This window comes from Rhineura floridana, chromosome 20 (genome assembly GCF_030035675.1).
Source record: "Rhineura floridana isolate rRhiFlo1 chromosome 20, rRhiFlo1.hap2, whole genome shotgun sequence".
Taxonomy (NCBI): domain Eukaryota; kingdom Metazoa; phylum Chordata; class Lepidosauria; order Squamata; family Rhineuridae; genus Rhineura; species Rhineura floridana.
In genome coordinates, this window is record NC_084499.1 from 7,158,994 (window position 1) to 7,184,793 (window position 25,800).

The 25,800-nt window shown below is 44.4% G+C and overlaps 2 protein-coding genes across 6 annotated transcripts in view; one reads left to right on the forward strand and one right to left on the reverse strand.

The window, feature by feature from the left end:
* Positions 1 to 2,497: 2,497 nt before the first annotated feature.
* NAIF1 (nuclear apoptosis inducing factor 1) lies at positions 2,498 to 15,749 on the reverse strand. 5 transcript variants are annotated; one of them, XM_061603723.1, is made up of 3 exons: positions 15,198 to 15,749; positions 13,095 to 13,767; positions 2,498 to 3,517 (listed from the first exon to the last, which is right to left on the reverse strand). In XM_061603723.1, exons 2-3 carry the CDS (start codon positions 13,603 to 13,605, stop codon positions 3,048 to 3,050), a joined length of 981 nt encoding a protein of 326 aa, XP_061459707.1. In that variant the 5' UTR covers positions 13,606 to 13,767; positions 15,198 to 15,749; the 3' UTR covers positions 2,498 to 3,047. The 5 variants fall into 5 exon arrangements, with proteins under 5 accessions (XP_061459707.1, XP_061459704.1, XP_061459705.1 ...); XM_061603720.1 differs by having other exon boundaries at positions 13,095 to 13,790; XM_061603721.1 differs by having other exon boundaries at positions 13,095 to 13,793.
* Positions 15,750 to 15,906: 157 nt separating this feature from the next.
* SLC25A25 (solute carrier family 25 member 25) overlaps positions 15,907 to 25,800 on the forward strand; it is a 53,344-nt gene continuing 43,450 nt past the window's right edge. The window contains exon 1 of the mRNA XM_061603716.1: positions 15,907 to 16,445. Coding sequence (XP_061459700.1) covers positions 16,128 to 16,445 — 318 coding nt within the window. The 5' untranslated portion in view covers positions 15,907 to 16,127. The remainder of the gene's footprint in view (positions 16,446 to 25,800) is intronic.

A 25,800-nucleotide genomic window follows, 5' to 3' on the forward strand; every position in this document is an offset into this window, starting at 1 on the left:
TTGAACAGATGTCAGTCCACTCTCAAAAAATATATGCCTGGTTTCATCTAACTGGTGGTTGTTATTTTTTGCACGGTGGGGTGTGTGTGTGTGTTTTCCCAGTCTTTTAGTCTGTCTGCTTCCCAGCCCCTTGCCTCCAGTGAATCAAGGTCCGTCTTGTGAAAGTCAGAAAAGCAAAACAAGGATGAGTAATGATTGTTGGTATGTGGGTCTCAGCTGCATACTAGGATTACTTGACTTGTGTATATTTATGTTTCTCTTTTTGTTTATTGTCTCAGATCAATCAATATATATATATAAATAGACACACAAGCCCTGCCAGTTAGAAAATTTTTGCTCCATCACATCAGCTGTTAGTCGCTCTGCCATTGCACCTATAGACCTCTGTAGTTGTCACTGCATATTTTATTTAGTAACATCGCTTACAGTTGAATGAGGTCCTCAGTTTTAGTTAAGGCCTTTTATATTAATCATCCTACTTTGAAAGGGGTCAGGCAAAAGCAGAAACAGCTTTTCCTTACACGCATGCGCGCACTCACAAATACTGGGTGTGTAGCACCACCTGCAGGTCAGAAATGGAATCCGGCAGGAACAGAGGAAGTAGGCTCACACCGGCTCAAGACTTATTTGTCCACCAAGCCAGCATTTCTGTTCTGACTGGCGGCTGCTCTTCGTGGTCTAAAGCAGAGAGAGATCTTTCCTGTAACCTACTACTTGGTCCTTTAACTGGGGGTGCCAGTAATTTGACCTGGGACCTTCTACATCAGGGGTGAGGGAACCTGTGACCCTCCAATTTTGCTCAACTCCATCATCCCTGACCTTCAGCCATGTGGGCTGGGCTGATGAGAGTTGGAGTCTAGCAGCAGACGGAGGGCGCCACATCCCCTATCCCTGGTCTACGTGCAAAGTAAGTACCTATGAACGAGCTATGCTCTGTTAATTGTCTCTGCTCCTATCTTTGGCGTGGGTGCCAGGCCAATCTAGACCTAAATACAGCGGTGACCAGCTATAAACATGTGTGAATCTATATAACAGCCTTGCCTACCCAGCCAAAACTATCCATTTACCTTCCAGTAGATCATCTCTTGATCTCTTGAGGATCTTACATCAGTAGTACATGCTCTGGTAACCTCACGTTTGGATTACTGTAATGCGGTCTACGTAGGGCTACCTCTGAAGACGGTTCGGAAGCTACAGCTGGTGCAAAATGCGGCGGCCAGACTGCTAACAAGAACGAAGCGATCTGACCATATAACACCTGTTCTGGCCCGCTTGCACTGGCTTCCAATACGCTTCCGGGCCAGATTCAAAGTGTTGGTATTAACCTACAAAGCCTAATACGGCGCGGGACCACAATATCTGTTGGAACGCCTCTCCTGTTATGAACCGGCTCGTACACTACGGTCTGCTACGAAGGCCCTCCTCCGGGTCCCGACCCATAGGGAGGCCCGGAGGATGGTGACAAGATCAAGGGCCTTCTCAGTAGTGGCCCCCGAACTATGGAATAGTCTCCCTGAGGAGGTGCGCTTGGCGCCGACACTATCATCCTTTCGGTGCCAAGTTAAAACCTTTCTCCTCTCCGAGGCATTTTAATTCTTTGTTAATGATTGTAATGTTTGTAATTTGATCTTAGCTTATCCAGTTTTTTAGATTGTGAAATTTGATTTTAGATTGTGATGTTTTTGTATTTTACTGTATTTTATTGTATTTATGTTCACCACCCAGAGAGCTATTGCTAGTCGGGCGGTATATAAGTTTTAAAAATAAATAAATAAATAAACTTTCCAACTAGCTTCTTACTGCTACAATTGGGAGCACTTTCCCTATGAGAAAGAGCTAAAACAGCCTTCTCCAACCCGGTGTCCTCCAGATATTTTTGAACAAAACTCCTATCAGCCCCAGACAGCAATGGCCAGGGATGATAGTTGCAATCCAAAACAATCTGGAGGGCACCAACTGGGGAAAGCTGGGATAAAACTTTTGGAGCTTTTTAGTTCACAAAAGTCTTGTAGCACTGTAGACCGATCGGGCAAGGAAGCAAAGGTCACAGACTGCCAATACGCTTTTTCAGACAGGGGATACTTGCATGGTTTCCCCTGACTGGGCCACAGTAACCCCAATCCTGACCAGCTTGTATAGGAGCTAATGACAAAAATGTAACATAGTCCACTGCATAACCCTCACAGCGACCTGGATAGTACATTTTTTTTCTTTACAGGCACCATAACATGTAACAAACTTAATTCCAGTAGCGCAGCTACAGGGACCAGCTGCTGTGGATGCCTGAAGTAGTAGCCAGGGTAAACGCATTTTAAATGTAATTGCAGCCTCACAGGAAGTATGTTATGGATAAGAGAAAATATTGTTAATCATATACTGTATACTCCCTATATGATCCTCCTAGGGATAGATTTCTCAAAGGAATTCTTCACAGAGTTTCCTTTTTGACAAGTAGGGAAAAAATGTGTTATTCACTGATGGATGGGATAAACATACTGCATACACACGACAGGTTAGACGAGATTTAATTGTACAACATGGGGCCCAGTGCGTTGGGGACCATCTATGCCAAAATGTAACTCAAATCTGTTTGTATCTCTCTTGTATTTCTGTGATGACCAATGGCTGTCACAAATAAATCTGATTAACTGACAGAGTCTTTAGAACTGCAACCTTTGACAGGTCTCATTTTTGTTGTCTCCTCAAGACTCTTACCATTATCTGACGATGCTAACCTTAAGGTAAAAGCCCTGAAAATGGTCCTCCTTTACACAATAAAAGAAAACAAAAAAGGGGTTTCTTTTATATAAAATCTATTTTTCCACTTTTTAAAGTCTAAAGTTAATTTATGAGTCTGTCGCATATGCCCTGTAAAAGGCCACATCAAGAAACTGTGAACACATTTTTTTTAAAAAAAGCAAGACCAGCTTCAAAAGGCAGGTGTCGAACCAGTTGGCACATGCTGGGAAAGATGAAGAAGCCGCCTGCCCATTCTCTTGACCCCGTCTGTCTGCAAGGCTTTACTTCAGCCACCTTGTCCATTTTTTTCACTGAATTATGCCATCTTGTCCATTTTGAGCTGCTTGGCTGGGATCTGCAGCCACTGAAGGGACAGGTGTATTGCTCTGCAAAAACCGACGGAAGTCCTTGATCATGGGGCGAAGGATCTGGATGAGGGCATTCAAAGCCGCCTGTGTCCCTTCCATGGCCTGGGCCTGGCGCTCCTGTGCACAGGCCTGCACTTCCTGAGAGCGACGGATCATCTGCAGCAGGTCGTTTTGCTGCTCAAGGTGCTGGGAGATCTCTTTCACATGGAGGTTGGTCACTCGCTGCTCCTGCAGGAGCTTGGCCGAGTTCAGGGCGATCCGGCTCTTCAGCTCCTGAGGCTTCACGGAGACCTCTGCTTGCTGAGCCATCATCTCTAAGGGGGCTTCGGCAGTGACTGTGGTGGGGGCTTCTGTTGTGCAGTACTCCACAACACCATCCTCCAGACTATGGTATGTTGTCTCCGCTGGAACTAGGAAGAGAGGTTTTTTTTTTTTTAAAAAAGTTAGAATATATTTTCCCCCAAAGCAGTTTATATAGTAAAAACTTGGAAAACAATTAAAGCACCTTAAACCAGTGTGGTGTAGCGGTTAAGAGTGTTGGACTACAACCTGGGAAACCAGGGTTCAAATCCCCACACAGCCACGAAGCTCACTGGGAGACCTTGGGCCAGTCACTGCCTCTCAGCCTCAGAGGGAGGCAATGGTAAACCCCCCTCTGAATACTGCTTACAATGAAAACCCTATTCATAGGGTCGCCATAGGTCAGGATCGACTGAAGGCAGTCCATTTCCATTTTTCAAACATAATCTGAAGCTTTCACAATGGCTTTCATGTGCTCTTCTTTTTAGACTTTCTGACCTCACTGGCTATCAGCAGCCCATGGCTCTCAAAACTGTCATAGGAGGCTGCTGTTGTAGGCACAGTGATGTTAAAAAGTCTTATCCCCAGACCTCTTGCTGTTATCGCGTTGCCAGGCCTGCAGCCCCTCTGCCATGGAACACAAGGTGCCAGTCCAAAGAGGGCAGGAGCTTCTCCTTGCCTGGTAGATAGCATCAAGCCCGAGGAGGATTTGACCAATTAGTGGAGAACAAAGCTATCAATGACTACTAGCCACAATGGCTATGTTCTACCTCCACGGTCAGAGGCAGTAACCCTCTGAATGCCAGTCCCTGGGAATCACAAGTGGAGAAAGGGCAGCAGCGGCATCCCAGCTTTGGAAGTTCCTCTCCAATATACAAGCGGCACCTACTCTTTTTGATGCTAGCTGAAAGCCCATCTATTCACCCAGGCTTTTGCTGGATAGAAGTGCCTGATGCTATTTTCTGTTTGTAGTTTATCTGCCTTGTTTTTATAATTGGTTGTAGTATACTGTATGTCTGGATTGTATTTTAATGGTAACTCGCTGTAGAATTACACTGAAATGAAGAGCAGGTGAGAAATATTTTAAATAAATAACGTTTATTGTAGCATAAGCTTTCACGGGCCAGAGTTCACTTCACCAGAAGCATGAAGTGTAATCCTAAATTAGCAGGCATATTATTCACAGCTGGTTGCAGGAGTTGGCTGGAGAGGAGTGTGGGAAGTGAGAAACAACATGACAAAAGAACAGATAGTGACAATTACACAAAAGCAGTGACAATCAACAAGGTGGTGTTGGTGACAAAATGTTGTAGCAATGATAAAACAGCGGTACTGTGATAAAAATCCATAATCTCACTTGAAGCCACAGGTGATAGGATTGCATTTCATGATGAAGACTCCCTTTGAAGTCCTTTTGTTCAGGAATGGCTACCTGAAGGCCCTGGTATACTGAAATGGTCTCCTTCTGGTTTCTGGATATTGTCATGTTTGAGTCCATTTACTGTTTTGTGGAGAGGCCTTCCAGATGTTGCTGGACTCCAATTCCCATTATCCCTGGCCATTGGCCATGCTTGCGGGGCTGATGGGAGCTGTAGTTCAGCAACATCTGGAGGGCCAAATGTTCCCCACACCTGTTGTAGAGACTGGCCTCTTTGTCTTACGCAAAAATCATGGCTGGCAGAGGATATACTAACCCATTTAGTATTACATGTCATGTATCTGATGGATTCTGGCCCAGGACTGCTTATGCCGCAATGAATTTATTAGTCTTTACGGTACCACATGACTCTTTGTTGGTTTTGTTGCAGCAGACTAATGCCGTTCTGGACTTTATGCCCACAAATGCCACAGAAGAGGCGTTCCCTGTACATGTGGCAGTGGTGAGGGTAAGGAGAAGAGAAGCACCCCTCCCTTAAAACGTTGCCTCCTATCTCTAGCATTTACAAGTACTTGTACCAGTAATATTTTAAAATATGATGACCAATTAATGTCATTCCATGATGTCTATTCAGGACCAAGCTCCATTGAGTTCAGTGGGACTTACTCCCAGTTTAGTGAGCACAGGATTGCAGCCTTAGGATTGGCCTGTATATCTAAGAGTTTCAGTTGACCAAACGCTGCAGCCCTGGTCCTTATTTTAAACCATATATGGGGGCGGGGAAACTCAAGCCCAGTGGCCGAATGTTTTAGCCATATCCATTATTTATTAAATTTATATCCTGCCCTTCCTCCCAAAGGAGCGTAGGGTGGCAAACCACAAATGACAAAGCAGTAAAAAAATATTTTTTATAAAAAGAATATTAAAAACAATTCCCACACAGAAGATGACTGGGATAAAGGTCTTTACTTAAAAGGCTTGTTGAAAGAGGAAGGCCTGTAATAGCTGCCAAAAAAGACAACAGAGATAACGCCTGTCTAATTTTTAAGGGGAGGGGATTCCAAAGGGTAGGTGCCACTAGAGGTCCACTTCCTATTTTGTGTGGAATGGACCTGTCGACAAGATGGTATAAATACAGATAATAAATAATAAATAAATAAATCTGCAGGAGGCCCTCACCTGCAGAGTGCGGTGATATATATAAGGGGCAAGATAATCGTTCAAATATCCTGGTCCCAAGCTGTATTGGGCTTTATACACCAAAACTAGCACATTAAACTTAGCCCGGCAGCTAACTGACTGCCAGTGCAATTATTTCAGCAGAGGGGTAACATGTTGGCAATGTCCTGCCCCAGTGAGCAGTTGCACCAGCTGCAGCTTCTGGACCAACCTCAAGGGTAGTCTCACGTACAGTACATTGCAGTAATCCGTATTATCTTTTTCTGTGTAGCAAGTCAGATTTTAAGAAGAACATCAGAATTTACACCACCAGACAGGCACAAAACAGACAACATAACAGGTAATGGGCTATGTCATCTATTACTTGCATCCCACAAATACGGAATCCCTATCAGTAATCCTGATAATCTTTTTTCTCTCTGGCTCCCATACATTCTTGTTAGTTTTAGGAATCTGAAACATATTTCCAGGAATAAAGATAAGCAGGCCAAAAAAAAAATGGAGATATATATAGATTGAGAGATGATCAAGCTAGGCTACAAAATAAGCATCTTAGCTTGCAGAGTGAAGTAGACCTGAAAGCACCAGTGAGATGAGGGATCCTGTTCTAATAATTAGTGTGTTCTGATCTCCCATCCTCCTCTACTTATGCTTATGGCTGTGCTCAGTGAAATCCTGACTCAAAGGGAGAAGCAGGGAACAAACGAAGGAGACCGCAGCAGGTCTTACACAAAGCACCACAGATGGGGGAAGAAATCTCTTTTCTGGTCTCATCAGAGTCTGATTGCCAGTCATCAGATCAAATTATGTTGCTAGTGGTGACAAAGCACTTTTTTAACACCCCAGTATTATGTATGCATAAGAACCTGTAGAATGCAATTCATGAGGAAGCATAGGGGTGCCTGTAACATGTTGCATAAGAACTGTCTGCTGGCTTAGGCCAGTGGCCCATCCAATCCAGCATCTTGTTCTCACAGTGGACAGCCAGATGCCTGTGGGAAGCCCTCAAGCAGGACCTGGTTGCAAGAGCACTCTCCCCCCTGTGGTTTCCAGCAACTGGTATTCAGAAGCATCCTGCCTCTAAATGTGGAGGGAGAGCATAGTCATCATGGTTAGTAGCCTTATCCTCCACAAATTTGTCTAATCCTCCTTTAAAGCCATCCAAATTGGTAGCCATCACTGCCCCGATGGAGCAAGTTCTGTAACTTAACTAGGCACTGCACAAATAAGTACTTTTTGGCCTGAATCTTCCAGCATTCAGCTTCATTGGATGTCCAGAAGTTCTAGCATTATGAGAGAGGGAGAAAAACTTTTCTCTATCCACTTTCTCCATGCTATGCATAATTTTATAAACTATCATGCCATCTCTTACTCGCCTTTTCTCTAAACTGAAAAGCACCAAATGCTGCAACCTTATAGGGGAGTTGCTCCATCAGTATAAATGACTGCAAAGTAATTGACCAGCAGGTTGATACGAGACAGCTTTAGACTCTGAAGTCAAGATGCACTAGAGGTGTTGTGCTCTCGTATGCACTCAGCTGTTCAAAAATCAAGACCCAAGCTCAGTATAACACTTGAGTGTGTGGTGCAGCTACAGTGTTAGGTAAGGAGAGGGGCTGCCAAGGAAAAGATGCTAGCCTACCAGGAACAATTCCTTTAGCAAGATGAAACGGAGTGTCTGCAATAATGAAATTAGTACCTGGGCGTTGTTGTTTTAGCAATGACAAAAGACAACCATGACTCATAAGCAATATGGTGCCAGGATGCAGGAGCCTCCCATTCTGGTTTCCTGTCTGGTTAAGATTTTGAACAGAATAGCCCAAGTGGCTTTGCAGCAGAATCTATTTATATAGTACCATCAACAGAGCGACAAGACAGGCCCTTGCCCTGATGAATCTGCAATCTAAAACTTGGCAGGGGACAGCAGAGGAGGAGGCAGACAACAGCGGAGTTGAGGACAAACTGGGAAACAATGCATGCATTTTCTATCATGTGCTTGTGTTTAGTAAGGGATGAAGACTAAGGGGGTTGTGCCAAAAAAGGTAGGTTTTGAGGAGGGATTTAGACAAACGTGGTAGCACAAGGGTGTTCTGGGAGGCAATCCCAAGAGGCAGAAACAGTAAAGTCATTTGAGACAGCAGACCTTTGGGTAGCTGAGGGTTGTGGGAGTGGAGGTGAAGCAAGAAGTGTTACAAGAATTGTAGAGATGTGCAAATTCCTACGTATTTTGTCTCTGCACTTGGGAAGTTTAAGCAGTCCTACTTTTAGGAACATGGGAAGCTGTCTTACACTAGACCCACCTAGCTCCATATCATCTACACTGACTGGCAGAGGCTCTCCAAGTTTTCAGAGAGAGGACTTTCTCAGACCTATCAGGAGATGCTGGGGATTGAACCTAGGACCTTCTGTGTGTAAAGCAGATGCTCTACCACTAAGCTATAGTCCAAGATACACCACTCTCCAACATTTGGGAGTCTGTAGTCAAGCGTGCTTAAGCATTTCTACATTTCTGCACCATGACACTCCAAGTCTTGAAACTGAGACAGGCCAATTTTTAAAGTCAAATACATATTTTCAATCAATAATTCACTCACTGAATTAACCCAACTCATCCCAGTAGCAAAACATTTAAAAGGTTTGGAATATTTCAGCAGGTGCTGGGGTAGCCAGCAAGAATGTACAGGGTATAGACAAGAACAGACATGGAGGGGGAAGGAAGCCGGACCACCTATCCACAGTTCAACCTCCATACTCCAAAGCACAGCACATCACCCGCCAAGAACAGGTGCAACACATTAAGGATGCCTGCAGGGCAATGTGGGAACTATGAAAGCAAGCTAACAAAATAATATGTTGTGGAAGGCAGCACAACACATCCTAGTCACCAACAATCTGAGATGTGCAAAAGGGACCAGTTAGTCTATATGTGAGCAGAACCCATTGGACAAATGTTCTAGAGGAAGTTAGGTTTCGAGAGGGTGCTGAGGAAGGGTGCTGCGTGTCCCCCAAAATACAATTTCTAGTTAAGGCAGCCCCGCATAGTATGGAATCAGAGCAGAGCTGGTGGTGCCTGGGGATGGCTAGGGGGGTGAGCAGAGTGCGGATGTTACTCCCTCCTCCCCCAGATCCAGCATCCAGATCTCCTGCCTTCTGAGCAAAGTTATCCATCTCCCCCAAGCATATACATCAGTGGTGGAGAATCTCCAACCTGTGGGTCAATCTTTGTCCACCAGGGGATTCAATTTGGCCCATGAGGCCATTTCTCCCAAATCACCCCCACCTTTCCATCGGCTGACATCTGTGGGTAGTATCAGCCAATGCGTGGGTTCAATCCTATCGGGTGCTGCTTCACCACCACCTTCCATGCAGTGAATATGCTGGCAAAGCAACCCTTAGCTGGACTGAACCCTCTACTCATCAGATGAAGAGCGGAAGGTTCAATCCTGCTAGGGAACTTGCTGATGAAGCAGACCTCTTGTCAGGCCCAGGATGTGACTCAGGAACCAGACCAACGGCTGTAGTTAATTCGTGTTTTATTAGGGTAATGTCCAAACAAAGACTGCGTTTTCTCATGAAGCAATACAGGGATACAGGTCCTGCGGCATTGGGAGAAAGTTGACAGAGCAAGGGACTTCTTCCCGCATGTTCTTTAAGAAGGGGCCAAATGGGCGCGCAATCTTTCGCTCCTCCTTAACTGCCCCTCAGGTACTGCCCGCCTTCCCCCCCTTCTCTCCTGTCTTTTCAGCTGTCTGCGTGTGCGCGGTGAGGGGGGAAGCATCACCCCCTCCTCTTCTGAAGTTTCCGATTCCAGGATGGGGGATAGGGGAGGGGCTGATGGTAAACTGCCTCCCCGCTTTTCGGCTGTGAGCAGCCCTCCCTCTTTCCCCTCTTGCTCTGCGCCTGAAAGAGGGGGAGGCGTGAGAATGTCCAGGGAGGGCTCAGGCTCCCCGTCGCTAAGCGACCTTATCACTGGCAGTTCCTCTGTTTCGTCTTCGCTCCAAAGGGGGGAAGTTCCTCCCCCTTCCCTCTGCCATCCATCCGAATACTCTTCTCCCAACTCTCCGGGATCCAGCTCCCCGGGATTGGGACCCCAGCTCTGCCTTCCGACACCTCTACCTCCACCTTACAGAGCAACTTTGACAGGTGTCAAATGTGGCTTGTGGGATGGAGGAGATAATAATAATAAAGATAATTACTTAGGGAGGTGGTGGGCTCTCCAACACCGGGGGCGTTCAAGCAGCACTGGACAGCCACCTGTCGGGTATGCTTTGATTTGGATTCCTGCATTCAGTAGGGGGTTGGACTTGTAGGCTCCTTCCAACTCTACTATTCTATGATTCTATGATTGTATAACCTGGCCCTCTGGACCAAAAAAGTTCCCCACCCTGACATACATAGCCTAGGAAGAGCTATAGCAGCTCAGTGGTGGAACATCTGCTTTGCATGCAGAATGTCCCAGGTTTAATCCCCATCTCCAAGTAGGGCTGAGAGAAACTCCTGTCTGAAACCATGGAGAGCCACTGCCTGTCAGTGTGAAATAGACTGGCATAAGGCAGCTTCCTGTGTTATAACCAAACACATGTACATATCATTTTCAGATACATTCCAGAGGTGGAAATTTAGAGTAGTGCGATCTTGTAAGTAAATTCTGTATTTTCAATGGGACTTACTCCTTAGGAAGTTTAGGGTTATAGCCTTCATTGTTGCAATAACAGAGAGTCTTGTGGGACGTTAAAGCTATGGTAGATCTATTGTAGCTTTCACAGAGGAGAGCCCACTTAGATGTATATTGTTAAGCTTCCCACTTCTCTGAGTTCTGAGAAGCACCACGGGAGCTGTGCTTGTCCAGGTTTGCTTTCCTTTGAAAGGACATCATGGGAGGCTTATTGGTTCACTGGCATCTTAATGCTAGTTAAGTTGTCTGATATCTCCCAATCATCTTCACAGACTTGCTGGAGATGTGGATAAGAAAAGGGCACATACTTCCACCTATGGTGAATTGCCCTAAAGTAGCAATTTTCTGGAGTCAGGTATTTGAAGAAATTCAGCAGATTGCCCACTAAGTCACACTACCAATTCCCATCCTGGCAATTTTGAACATTTGGGATAGTCAAAATATGGACTGCAAAAACAAAGAACTAATCAATTACTAATGATAGGTTGCTAATGGCAGGCAGACTGACCATCACACGCTTTTGGAAGTACATGGATAAAGCCATGGTGGAAATTCAGTCTGACAAAATCTGATTTCTGGCCATGTCAGAAAAGCTAACTCAAAACATTTGTTTACAAAGAGGAATATCAAGAAAATACACTTTTTATCCAGTCTGGCTTGACTTTATTAAATATATCTGTGAGGAAGCAGAGGCCCCAAACACACCATCAGGTTATGTAAGCTTACAAAACTTTTAATAGCTAAATGATTGACATGGAAGACCAGCGACCAGTATTTTGGGAACTCCATGCTCCACACTATGGAATTTGTGAAGAGACAGAATAATCAGACTAAACACTAACTTTTATTTTGTATTTTATTTATTTTTACTTACCTTTGTTGTAATTCTGGGGATTTCTCTCATGTGTTTATTTTTGTCTTTTACAAAATTAAGAAAAAAAAGAGTTTATTTACAAGTCTATATAGGTTGAGACAAAATTTAAACTGGTATGAGGAACCTTCTTTCAAAGGTCACTGGGGGCCAATTAAGTATTAATTGTATTAGAAATAAAATAAATTAAACATACTGTAACACCTAGATAGATAGTGCTGAGGCATGGCTGTCTCCTGAAGCTCTGACTACACAGGCTAGGAAACAGCAACAGGAACAATCCTGCAACCATTCCTGGAGTGAGAGGCAGGTGAAGACACTAACCTGCTTCTACGAGAAGTTATTACTGTTGGAACAAGAAGTGTAGACAGGGGAGAGTTGAATGCTGTTGCTGGAAGTTGCTTGGAGTTCTTTCCAGCAACAATACCCAGTCAGCAGCTCACCTTGCATCCTTTGCTCACTAACAGCCAGCCGGGTAGGATGTGTGGCAGTGGCACCCAACCTTACAAAATGGCTGCCAGTCCTTCCCTCACAGAATGCTGGCCTGAAGCAGTGCTGGGTGTTGCTACTGGAAGATGCTTGGAGCAACCACCCACCCTTCCCATGGCCCTTTCCTCAGGGGGAAGTAGCCACCTGGAAATGTCCAAGAGCTAGCAGAGGTGACATCTGACCTCTAGGCCAGAGATTTCCCACTCTTCCTGACTTAAACAATGCCCCATGTTAGTTCTCAGGACAGAGGCAGCCAGCATCATAAAATGCTTATGGAGCTCCAAAAGTAGTTTTGCTTTTGTTTCTACACAAGTGGCCTATAGCGCATTGTAACATACAAATCGCAGAACCAGAAATCAGTTGAATTTCATTACCTATGTACCTCCCTGCCTACAATTTTTGTTTTCTCTTTCTTCCCATATTTGTATGTATACATATCTGCTTCCCACATCTGACAAAGTAGGTTTTACCCCATGAAAATTTATGCCACAATACATCTTCAAAGCACCACACTTTTTTGGGGTGGAGGGGAGCTTAGATTTTCAAAATTCTACACATGCTACCAGATATACAAATGTATATTGTTCAGATTAAGACAGGAGAATTAGGTCTCAAATATCTGAAAGACCTGCTTCTTCTTAACAGAACTTCTTGGGTGTTCAGGGTGGCAGAGGGAACTCTTTCAGCAGTTCCACATGCCTTCAAGTTTGGGTCTGGGAGAGGGTATATGGTAGCCTCAAACCTGTTGAATTCCCTTCCCACAATTTAACTGTACGGCTTTTGTCATAAGGCGAAAATGTACCGCTTTGGCCTTTGACACTGAAATACGGGCTCCTGCTGGGAGGAAGGGTGGGATATAAATCAAATAATAAATAAATAAATAAAATAAAATATATTTTAGGACTCACTTTTCTTTTGATTGTAAATTGTTTAACCTATTTTAATACTGAATTTTTACATTGTTGCAATGCACCCTGTGGAGCTCATGGTGAAGGGCAGTTGAGAAGTCTAATAATCAAAATAATAGCTTCATCAAGATGAGCAGTTTAATAAGTATTGCATGTACCATGAGGAGCGAAGAAACAACACACTTACTCTGAGTAAGGGTGACAGTTGTGGCTGTAGCAGTAATAGGTATTTCAGATCCATCTGCAGCAGTGCAATCTCCAGCGGGCAGACTAATAATGGTGGCTTCTCCCAGCAAGTTACAGATGCGCTGCTGCATGGGAGTGAGAATAACTGGGGCAGCCGTGGCACCTGCTGGACCCTCAGTATCCTGTCCCTCGACTCCTCCATCCTGGCCATCACCACCACCTTCCATTGCAGCCCGGACCTGTGCTACCTTGCGCCGCACCTCAGTCTTGAGATCAGACCATTTTTTCTTGACTTCGGGCAGCTCCCGGCGGCAGGTGGCAACAGCGTTCACACGGTGTAGGATGTTATGCCAAGCAGTAGCCTTGGCAGCCAGCGGCACGCCAGCGTTGAAGTGGTTGATAAGCAGGTGCTTGCTCCGCTCCAGCTCCTCCACAATGATCTCCACTTCCCGCTCTGAGAAGTTCATTTTCCGCTTTTTGGCTGGCGGCGCTGGGGGAGATGACATCGCCATGGAATGTCAGAGGCCCAAGACAAGTTGGTGAGTGTTGTAGGTGCAAGAAGTCCAGAGGCAAAACAGGGTGGCAGGATGCCTGGAAAAAGTGCAGGAAGCCAAGCTGAAAGACAACAGCCTGAGGCACAGGTCTGGAGTAAGTCACAAGAGGTAAGGTTATTCCTGTTGACCAAGGCAGAGAACATCTGCTATGAAAGAACACAGCAAGTGAATCTCCCAGACTCTTCCTAAAAGGCAGAAAGTAACAACCTCAAATTTACTTATTTATAAAATGTTATACCGCTTAATAAAAATCTCAAAATCTTACATAAAAACAATTCAAAACATTATTCAGTAAAATTTTCTAAAAACTAGATAGAATGAGATTAAAACAAAACAACTCTTTATCACAAATAAAACTGAGCAGTATACAAAAGGTGGGGTAAACATATGTATTTTAAAGAGACACTTAAATATAATTACTGTCTTCCGCTCACAAATTTCCTGAGGAAGGGCATTCCAGAGAGTGGGTGCTATCACCAAGGAGGCCCACTTCTATTTTCTCACCAAATGAAAATCCATGCTTAAATATCAGCTTATTCTGCCCCAGAGGAAGCAGCCTTAACTAGAAGAAATGCATTTATAAATTATCTGTATGGTCAAAGGTTTAATGCAAAGCCACAGATTGCAAAAGCTGGACAGGAAGATGTTATCACATCTTGCTCAATGGTGAGCAGAAGTTGGTTCTAAGATTTCATATGGTCACTTTTTGAAGACCCCTTTCAGAAGTTTTTTTTTGAGGGGGGGAGTTGGTCCATAATGCAGAGAGCAAGTGGGAAGACGGAAATACATTTATGGTTTCTAAGAACCAAGGTGGTAAGGAAGTCATTTGAGGGGCCAGGAAACCCAAGAGGATATGGAGGGACACGAAGAAACTGGCTTGACCAGTATAGCAGGTTCCTCTGCTACAACTCCATCTCTACAGATTCAAAATCACAGGCTGTAAGGGGACCCCAAGACATCATCCAGACCAACCCCCCAATCCTATAACACTATAACGTTTATAGTGCCTTTCGTTTTTTCTCTTCCCCTCCATCTTTTAAACGTTATAAACGTCAGTGTAACTTCTGAGAATGAAGGTAAAATAATTTTGGTTTTTGTAGGGGGGAGGCAAAATGAAACGTTTTTAAAGGTCAATATAATTTCCGAGGAGGAATAAAAATAATTAAATATGATTTCACTTTCAGTATGATTTCTGAGGGAATGGGAGGGGGGAAATGAAAACTCAGCATTATATTTTATAATGGAGAAGGCGGGGAGAAAGAGAAGGGACCCTAGAGAATCCCCTGAAGCGGGCTTGCTGAGGTAAACCCAGCAAAGGAGACAGGCTGACGGGGAGGCAAGGAAGGGGTGTGGGCAACCGAGGGTATTGAAAGGAATTCAGGAAAAGCCCAAGGCCTTGAGGCCTAGAAGAAGGGTGGGGGAAAATCCCTGGACAGCCAACCAGCCTCAGGCAGGGATGAACCCCAAAGAGCCCTCAGAAGGCCCTTTCCCCTCCCCATTTCTCTCTCCGTTAAGGCGAAAGTAAAAAAAAAAATACGCAAATTGCGTACCCCAACTACCCGTCGGTAGAGATCCTCTAGTCTGCGGTAGTGGCGTAATGGCTTCCAGAATCAGCGTCTCTGGTCTTTCCCTTCTCATTGGCCTACACTCCTGCCTATCAAGAGCCAGCATCCATAACATCACCCAACTTATTAAGGCTATTGGTTTACTTAGGCCATACGCGAAGATCGTCATGTCTTTGTCAGCTAGAGAATCTTGCCTTAATGCTTACTGGTTCCCCGTATGCCCTTTTACTGGCCAATAGGCAATCCTGCTCATTACACAATTATCTTCCTCCAATGGCTACCCACTATCTCACCACTCTCTTCTTTTCATTGGTTGAGAGGCTTAGCTGGTGGCCTGCCTCTCTACGTCAGCCTATCAAAAGTACATGAAGAGTTTAGTTGTTCCTGTCAAGACCGCCCGCAAAGGACTTTAAGGGGGGGGAGAGGCGGAGCGAAGAAAACACAACTGAGTCACGTGTCTCTCTTAAAACTCAGCGCTTCCCACCCTGCCTTTCGTTTTTTCTCTTCCCCTCCATCTCCTTTCGCTTTTAAAAAAAATTTCCCCGCCCCTTCCTTTCCTTTTGATTGGCTAGCTGGGTGCGGAGCCGCCCGCAGTTCCTCCCCCACTCCTTCCTTTTGATTGGCTTAGGAGGATGGAAGTCACGAGCGCCTTCCGCTCGCCTTTTTTTTTGTCGTGGTGGCGGTTCGGGTGAGTCGCTTCCCCGGCGCGAGGTGGCCGAGTTAAACCAATCAGGCGGCTCAGATGAGTCATTTCGACGGCTGGAGCCGGCCGAGTTAAGCCAATCAGCGGGCGGCGCGCGATGGCCGGGTGGGAGTAGTGAAAGAGGCTCGTTCCGTTAGGTGCGTGCGCCGCCATTTACCGGCGAGCGGTTGTGGGAGGTGGTAGTGGCCACTGAGGGGCCGAGACTGTTGGTTATGCCGGCCGGCGCGCGGCGCTCGCTGGCTTCCCCGGTGGTGAGCGGCGTCCTCTGTCAATGCGGCACGGCGCCGACGACGGTCTGTTCGAGCGGGCCTCTCCCGGCGGCATCCACGGCAGCAGTCGCGAGTGAGGGGAGCGGCGGCGGACCCTCTCCCTCTCCTCCTCCTCATTCCGCTTCGCTCCTGGAGCACGAGCGGCGCCTACATAGCCTCTTCCTGCAGCTCGACGTGAACCGTGATGGCGCCCTTTGCGTCCACGACTTGGCCGTCGGCTTGGAACGGCTCGGGCTCCACCGCTCCGAGAGGGACTTGTGGGTGAGTCCCTTTGGAATTCAGCCCCGGGACCTGTTTTCTCCCATCGCTTCCATATCCTCTTGGCTCGTTCCTGTTTTCTGCTCACGCTACAGTCCTTGTGCTGTTTGGGACCATTTCCTTTTCCCTCCCCGGCCCTTTTCCCTTTTGTGTTGTGACAGATTGTAAGCTTTGCAGGGAGGAACTAATGTATCGTGAACTTTAATTTAAAATCAACAACAACGTATAAAGCATATACGTCATCCTACATAATCTTACCATATCATGATTCACCAGTAGCCAAACAGAAAAAAACATATTTGAATATCATAATTATACACATGCTTACACATAATATACAGTATAGTTTATAATTTAGTATATAGTAAAATATATGTGTATTTATTTATTCAAAGCATGAAATGATTAACATAAGAACATAAAAAGAGCCTGACTGCTTGATAGTGCTGTATATAATTGCTGTCATTGTCGTCATATACATCTTGCTGGCTCTCTGCCACCTTTTTCGTGATGATCAGCCATGTCTGTTTGGGCTATGCTAACTGAAACTGAAGTGGAGTGCTTTAAAAAAAAAATTAAGTAGAATCCTTTTTGTGTGTGTGCATAGATCCTTTTCACTGCAAGTATGACTGCAGTCTGTTTCTCATTCCCACAAAACACTTCTGCATTTAGCCAGAATGTCTTCCAGGTCAGGAAGTTTCTCAGGCAGACCTGATACAACAAGTTATAGCTGTCACCATTACGGTGTTTATGGCATATGCAGCCGCCTTAGAATTTCTGTTCCATCATTTTGAGATCCAGACACCATTCCCCATGTTAGTGTAGAACATCAGAGGGACAGGTGTTGACTAGCCCCTTGGAAGCCTCTCCATGGAAAATTTTGTCCACCTGCTGGTCCATTATTTTCTGGCGACCCAAGAGGACAGTCAAGATCCTTGTTTCACATTGTTAAAGGTGGACATTCTAATCTCTTGTGAGCCTTGTGTAGAGATATGAAGGGCCAGGGAAAAACTGGAAAAATTCAGGAAAAAGTCCAGGTTTTTCCGTTTTTCGGGGGGGGGGAGATGAAAACAGTATTTTTCCAGGGTTTTTTTCCAGGTCTTCCACATCTAGCTTTGTGGAAAATGAGTGCCTGCATTGCCATGTAAATCAGTTTCCTCCATTCCAACCCAATACAGTGTTCTGTGCTTTACAGTGGACAGCATGGGTGGGGAAACCCCACTTGGGAATCTTGTGGGAAGCAATGCAATGCATTTTTAGAGGAGTTGCTAATAGGGATACCTGTTAGGAAAGGGAAGCTCTGAGATGAGATTGCATGTATTTAGATTTATTAAATCTAATAAATAATATTAATAAATATGTTTTTAAAGATGTTTTATTTTAATATGTTTTTAAGGATCTTTTGTTGTAATGTATTTTAAAGTCTGTTTTTATGATGTTTTAGAGTGTTTTTAGTGCTTCCATTTGCTGCCCTGGACTCCTACTGGGAGAAGGGGTGAGATGATGATGATGATGATGATGATGATAATGATGCACTCTTGGAAAATTCTTGGATGATGGCCAGCCAGGTTTGGTTAAGAGAGACATGGGCAAAGAGCTGGTACGATGACACAAACCAGTCAAGAAGGAGCAGCAGAACACAAGATATTGAGGGATAATCTTGGAAAGCCTTTTGGAGGTGGGGGTGGGTGATAGAGGAGAGCTGCCTTGTCTCATCTGCTGGGTCTGAAGGCTTTGAGTGGATGCTTCATGTGAAGGAAATGTCAGCTAGGAGAATAGCTTATGATAGGTAAATAGGGAGAAGGGAGTACAGATTAAAGCTACCAGAGAAATGTTCTGTAGAAGGACAGGGACTTTGTGGATTAAGGGAGAGGGGTTCATGAGAATTACTGGATGGAAAGGGGCAGCTTTAAGCTACCCCATTTTGCTTAGTCCACAAACCTGTAGTTTAAAATACATATTTATTTAACTGTTTATAAGCTGACTTTTCGTAGAACATCAAGGCAGCTTACAACATACAAGATACAATAAAATTTAAAAGCCAGTAGAACATCATTAAAAACAATAATAAAAGCATCAATAAATACTACATTGGTTAGAGAGAAATTCTTGTTTAAAAAGTCCAGTTCTCAAGAGACACCTGAAAGAAAGGAGGGATGGTTCCTGCTGAAATTTGACAACCAGTGCAGCTCTTTCAGTAGTGGGGTAACATGTTGCCAGTAATCCGCTTCTGTAACCAGTGTAGCCACTGCACTCTGCACTAGTTGCAGCTTCTGGATCAGATACAAGGGCAGCCCCACATAAAGCACGTTAAATTGAGTCTTCAAGTTACTATTGCATGGACTGCGTAGTTTTATGTGGTTACACTTCATGTACATTACTGCAGTAAGAAGCCCTTAGTTGTTTTTAGAAGGCTTGTGTGGCCACTGTAATTATCTGATAGTCACAAGAAAGCTTTGCAAGCGGGGTAATGGAGGGCTCGGTCCTGGGCCCAGTGCTCTTCAACATTTTTATTAATTACTTGAATGAGGAGGTGCAGGGAATACTTATCAGATTTGCAGATGAGACAAAATTGGGAGGGATAGCCAATATCTTGGAAGACAGAAACAAAATTCAAAAGGATCTTGATAGCCTAGAGCATATTGGGCTGAAAAGAACAGAATGAAATTTAACAGGGCTAAGTGCAAAGGTCTACACCTAGGAAAAAAATAACCAAATGCACAATTATAAGATGGGGGATACTTGGCTCAGCACTACTACATGCCAGAAGAATCTTGGGATTGTTGTTGATCACAAGCTGAATATGAGACAACAGTGCGAAGGGGCTGCAAAAAAGGCAAATGCTATATTAGACTGCATTAACAGAAGTATAGGTTCCAAATCATATGAAGTATTGGTTCCCCTCTATGTGGCAATGGTTAGGCCGCATCTTGAGTACTGCGTCCAGTTCTGGACACCACACTTTAAGAAGGATGCAGATAAATGGAACGGGTTCAGAGAAGGTCAATGAGGATAATAATAATAATAATAATAATAAATTTTATTTTTCAGCCGCCCATCTGTCCGGGTTAGGGACACTCTAGGCGACGAACAACAAGAATAAAAACAATACATATAGATCAACATAATCAAATTTTAAGCTAAAAAAACATTCATTAATTCAGCACATAAATTAATCTGTCCCAATCTTGTAGGCCTGCCTGAACAGCCAGGTCTTCAAGGCTTGGCGATAGCTGGACAGGGAGGGAACATGTCTGAGATCGAAAGGGAGAGAGTTCCAGAGGGTGGGGGCCACAACAGAGAATGCCCTTTCTCTGGTCCGTACCAGCCTAGCTGTTCTCACTGGTGGGACCGAGAGAAGGTCTTGCGAGGCTGATCTCGTCAGGCAGCACAATCGGTGATTCTGGAGGTGTTCCTTCAGATATACTGGGCCGAAACCGTATAGGGTTTTAAAGGTCAACACCAACACCTTGAATTGGGCCCGGTAGACAACTGGTAGCCAGGAAAGATCTAATAACACTGGGGTGATATGATCCCAGCAACGGCTATGCGTAATCAAGCGTGCCGCCACGTTCTGTACCAGCTGTAATTTCCGGACTGTTTTCAAGGGTAACCCCACGTAGAGCGCATTGCAGTAGTCTAAGCGAGAGGAGACCAGGGCATGTATCACCTGAGGGAGCAGGTGAACAGGAAGATAGGGACGCAGTCTCCGTATCAGATGTAATTGATACCAAGCTGCCCAGCTCACTGCTGTAATCTGAGCCTCCATGGACAGCTGGGAGTCAAGTATGACCCCAAGACTGCGGACCTGGTCCTTCAGGGGTAAACTTACCCCATCAAGCATCAGGTCAGTAATTCCTAACTTCATTTTTTCTCCCACAAGTAATACCTCAGTCTTGTCGGGGTTCAGCTTCAGCCAATTCTCTCCCATCCATCCACTTATGGATTCTAGGCACTTGGACATGGTATTCGCAGCCAACTCTGGTGAGGACTTAAAGGAGAGATAGAGCTGAGTGTCATCTGCGTACTGATGGCACTGCAACCCAAAACTCCTGATGATTGCTCCCAGCGGTTTCACATAGATGTTGAATAGCATGGGAGAGAGGATAGAACCCTGTGGCACTCCACAATGAAGAGGCCAAGGGTCTGAAACCTCATCTCCCAATGCCACCCATTGCTGCCTATCCGAGAGATAGGAACGGAACCACTGCAAGACAGTGCCTCCTATTCCTAATCCCTCTAGGCGGTTTAAAAGGATACCGTGGTCAATGGTATCGAAAGCCGCTGAGAGGTCCAGGAGGACAAGGAAGGTGTATTCACCCCTATCCAGTGCCCTCCGCATATCATCTACCAGAGCGACTAAGGCTGTTTCCGTACCATGACCAGTCCTAAAACCCGATTGGTATGGATCTAAATAATCCGTTTCCTCCAAGTGTGTCTGTAATTGTGCAGCCACCACCCTCTCAATCACCTTGCCCAAGAATGGTAAATTAGAGACTGGGATGATCAGGGGATTGGAAACAAAGCCCTATGAGGAGAAACTGAAAGAACTAGGTATGTTTAGCCTTGAGAAGTGAAGACGGAGGAGAGATATGGTAGCACTGTTCAAGTATTTGAAAGGTTTCCACACAGATGAGGGCCAGGATGTCTTGTCATCCCAGAGTGCAGGGCACAGAGCTCAAGTTACAGGAAGCCAGATTTCAACTGAACATCAGGAAAAACTTCCTAACTGTTAAAGTAGTATGACAGTGGAACCAATAACCTAGGGAGGTGGTGGGATCTCCAACAGTGGAGGCATTCAAGAGGGCAGCTGGACAGCCACCTGTCAGGTATGCTTTAATTTGGATTCCTACATTGAACAAGGTGTTGGACTCAGTGCCCTTATAGGCCCCTTCCAACTCTACAATTCTGTGATTCTATGAACTGGTGTAAAATCCACAATCATAAAAGCAGCATATTTTCATATGGAAATTTACATTACTGGTTCTTGTCAAATAAGCATACAGTAGGGCCCCAGTTCTCAGCTCCCCACTTCTCGGCATTCCGCTAATATGGCGCCAGTGGGGAGATCAGCTGGAGGAGGGGCTGGAGCTCCCAGCGCTCCAGCTGATCTTCCTCTCCTCGGAGGCGGGTCAGACTACCGTGCTCGACCCGCCCGAGGAGGGGAAGATCAGCTGGAGCGCACTACAGCTGATCTTCTCCTCCTCTGGTGCAATCAGTGAGTTCGGTTCCAGACCCCCGCACTACAGCTGATCCACTTTTTGACGGTTTTTGCTTTTTGGTGGAGGTCTGGAACCAACCTGCCATATGAGTGAGGCCCTACTGTAGTATCTTTGGTTGTTCTTCATTAGAGCATTTCTCGCCCACAAATGTTTTTTTACATACTTGATGTTTGGCTTCTGTTCCCTATTTTATGCTAGTAATGTGGCACAGCTTTGACTCTAGTGGGTGCTGTAGCTGCACAATTTGTGGCCTAGTGAAGAAAATCTAGATCTAGATTCCAGGATTTTTTGTCACAAATCTGATACTTTGAGACTGTCCCTGCATGGATAACTTAAATTTTTTCAATCTCACCACTGTATGACTATATTGCAATTTTTATTTGCATGTCTGGGTTCAGATGCGCACCGTTCTGTCTGAGGCTGGGTTGCCTTCATAGAAGCTTCTAGGTTCTTATGAACGCTATGTCTCACTGCTACTTACCTTAAACGGTGTGTTTTGGTTTTATAAATTCTTCATGAGACAAGCAGTAGCAATCAAGTACTTCAGCTACAGGAAGAACAGTGATGTGTGTCTTGTGGAAGATCTTCCTGTGCAAATTAGGGTAATTTGCAGATTGTGATTTGCATTGCAAAGAAATCAGTTTGCATCAGAAAAGTCACTCTGTATTCGTAATTGGAATCCATTTATTGCTACTAATAACAGTTTGAAAAATACAGCAATGGAAAACTTTCTGTTTTGGAAATTTTTCTGTCCCCCATCATTGAGGAAGGATAAATGGAAAGTCATATGGTTGATTTGAGATGCTAAAAAAATGGAAATGGACTGCCTTCAAGTTGATTCTGACTTATGGCAACCGTATAATAAAAATAAAATAATAAAATTTTATTTATTAGTCGCCCATCTGTCCGAGTTAACGGACAGGGTTTACCATGAATAGGGTTTTCATGGTAAGCGGTATTCAGATGTGGTTTACCATTGCTTTCCTCTGCGGCTGAGAGGCAGTGACTGGCCCAAGGTCACCCAGCAAGCTTCATGGTTGTGTGGGGATTCGAACCCTGGTCTCCCAGGTCACTCTCAGAGAAACTTGCTTTTTGGTTCTTGTTGTTTTTGCTTTGGTTGACACCTGTCCTTTCTTTTGTTGTTGTTGTGGCCATAAGTATAGTTCTTTTGTTGTTGTTGTTTATTTCTATTTTACATACAACAAATACAACTTTATCCCCCTTTTATCCTTTCTTTTTTCAGCCCACATAAACAATACATCTGGGACTGAAATCTGAAAGTGTGCATGATGAACCTACTGATTGATAGGTGTAAAATTTTTATAGAACTGGTAAAAAAAATGACTGAAAGATTTGTAAGTTAACTTTTCTTTCTCAAAATTAACACTTCAGCTGATTTGCAATGTGAATAATACTTAGACTGGCCAAAATTGTACTTTCATTACAAATACCTCTTTTGATTTTTCTTTCACAATGATGAAACAGTGACGTAAGTAGTTTGGGAGAGGTTCAAAGGTAGCCTCAATACATGGAAATACTCTTGTGTTTCTGCTATCTGTAACTGTGATGTGTGCCATGAACCTTTTGACTCTCACTAGATTTGTACTAGCAGATGTACTTCTTACTTTCATCTCAACACTTAATCTGACATTCTTCCATCTATCCTTGTGCAGAATCCTCATCTTGACTTTCATCTCTTCTCTCGCAGACTCTGGCAACTCTTCTCTCACTTGTCTTCTCATGTATCAGCTGTCTAGATTCCTTCATGTGAGCTCTGCTACTTGATTTCCTCACGTGTTCCAAGGAGTGTCACCAGCTCGTTCCCACCACAAGCTACAGTGGTTGGTGTTTGCAACTCCTGTTCAAAATTTGGCAACTATGTTCAGAACTGTCTTCAACTGACTACAAATAACTTATCTCTTGTGCTAATCATTTATGCTATCAGCTAATGGATTTCAGACAAATGAACCACATACATGTTCATACTCCATCTTTTAATTTATGCATAAATGTTTCTGATTTAAAATTGTTGCATTTCTCACTTCATTGAAGTGTCGGGTCTTTCTGTGAAATATTTGGACTGGTGAGATTCCCTATAATAAGCAACTACATCAGTGATGGGAATGGAAAGTTTGGCTGAGTGGGTGTGATTCATCCATGGAACAGATAAGAAACAGACTGGATTTTGATGAGAGCACTGGATACCTTTCCAACTGACATTTTTAACCTGGATCATGTCAGTAGTCATTTCATCAGCTGTCCACAGATTTTGTCTCGTTGTGGCCAAGGCTGTGGAGTCGGAGTCGTGGAGTCGGAAACAATTTTGGGTGGAGTCAGAAGCAATTTTGCGTGGAGTCGGTAGAAATGTACTGACTCCGACTTCAAAATAAAATTAATATTAATACATTAATATACATTTGCCATTTATGAAGGAGTCAGACAGTAGAAAATTAATATACATTTGCCATTTATGAAGGAGTCGGAGTCGGACAGTAGAAAAATAGAGGAGTTGGAGTTGAAGGTTTGACATACCAACTCCACAGCCCTGGTTGTGGCAGCTAGGCATTATTTCTTATCACTAGCCTTACCTCTTCCCCACCCCAATCCTTTGTCACATGATGAAGGGCCTGGGCTGTCCTTCACTTTGTGCTAGACTCTCAGAAGTCACAAGAGAGATTCTTGATGCTTCTGAGTGCCCCTAAAGGTTGGAGAACAACAAGGCTATGGCTCAAAAGGTTGAAACAAAGGAAGAGCGACTCCCATGACTTCTCGGTGTGTGTTATAGAACATGAGGGATGGGGGCAGGAGCCTCATTGTATGCTCTCCCCTCCTCAAGTTATTTTCAGTGCACAAAGAACTTACGGGAGGGGATAAGTTCTCCTTAAGATCAGGCAGTTGCCAGAAAGATTCTTATGACCACTGCCGACTGCCTGCCAAGTTGGTGGCAACTGCATTTTTGCACCTGTGCATTTTATATTTTGTATTTTGTGATTTTAAAAGGTTTCTTTACGTTTATAGCATATATACACTGGGTTACATCCGGACTACGTTAGATGAACCTCAGTCCCATTGTGGGACAAGTTAAGTCATAACTAAGTAGACTCCCTTTGATTTCAGTGGGAGCTAAGTTGAACTGTCTTCATCTGGATTGATCCATACATCTATAATTGTGATGTTGTACACTGAGCTTGTGACCTATTTATTATATTGGACAGCTGAATGTTTCGCATTTAGAGCTTGCAATTAAAGATCTATTTTTGTATTCTTTTTCCTCACTTCAGTTAGGTTATTACTACTTGTAGTGCAGCAGGAATGTGCTGCGTTAGAATCAGTCTCCTTGATGTGCCAGTTTGATTTTAACTTTTAATTAGCAGGAAGCTTTTTACACCAGTGATGACCCACTTCCACTTGCAGACTGAAGTGATTCAGTTCATTCTGCAGTCTCTGGTTTGTACCACGTCATTCTGGAGGCTCCTATTTTATCTTCCTGAATCATGAAAGGATCAATAAAATTAAAATTGTGTCCTTTAAAAAAAATGCTGGCCTTTCAAGTTGAATTTTTGTTTTCTTTACAGCCTGGTCCTAAGTCCTGCTATGGAGCACAGGATTCGAAAGCTATAGCTCTAAGTGTCTCTTCTTCTTGACCCAACCCTGGTGTTGAGCTGTGTAAGGGAAGGTGTAGGGAGGGTGGTGGTTGCTGAATTATGAGCCAGTCAGAGCAGCCCTACACCCTTGCAGTCATCACTTAGCTTTGCACTTTGCAAATAATGGAGATGGAGATTCTGTACTGTAGTTGGGGAGTACTGGACAGCTTTCCCCCTCCCGTTTTTTCCCCTTTCAGTTTCAACTCCAGTGAAAACTTCTGAGGTGCTGCAGCTGAAGTGAAACCTTGGATGGATTATATGTCTTTGGATAACTACACCAGTTGGAACTGAGAAGAACTTGTAGGGGGACACATGATCCTAAACTTCTAATTCCCAGCTAAATGCCACTGTTGGACATAAGTATGATATGCATAGAAGGCAAATGGGGGGATGCTCTGTCCTACATGCCTATTGCCCTCTCCAGTAATGTGAGGTTTCTGGAACATTTTGAATGGGAAAACTGTCAGCATGAAAACTGAAGATTCACCTCCA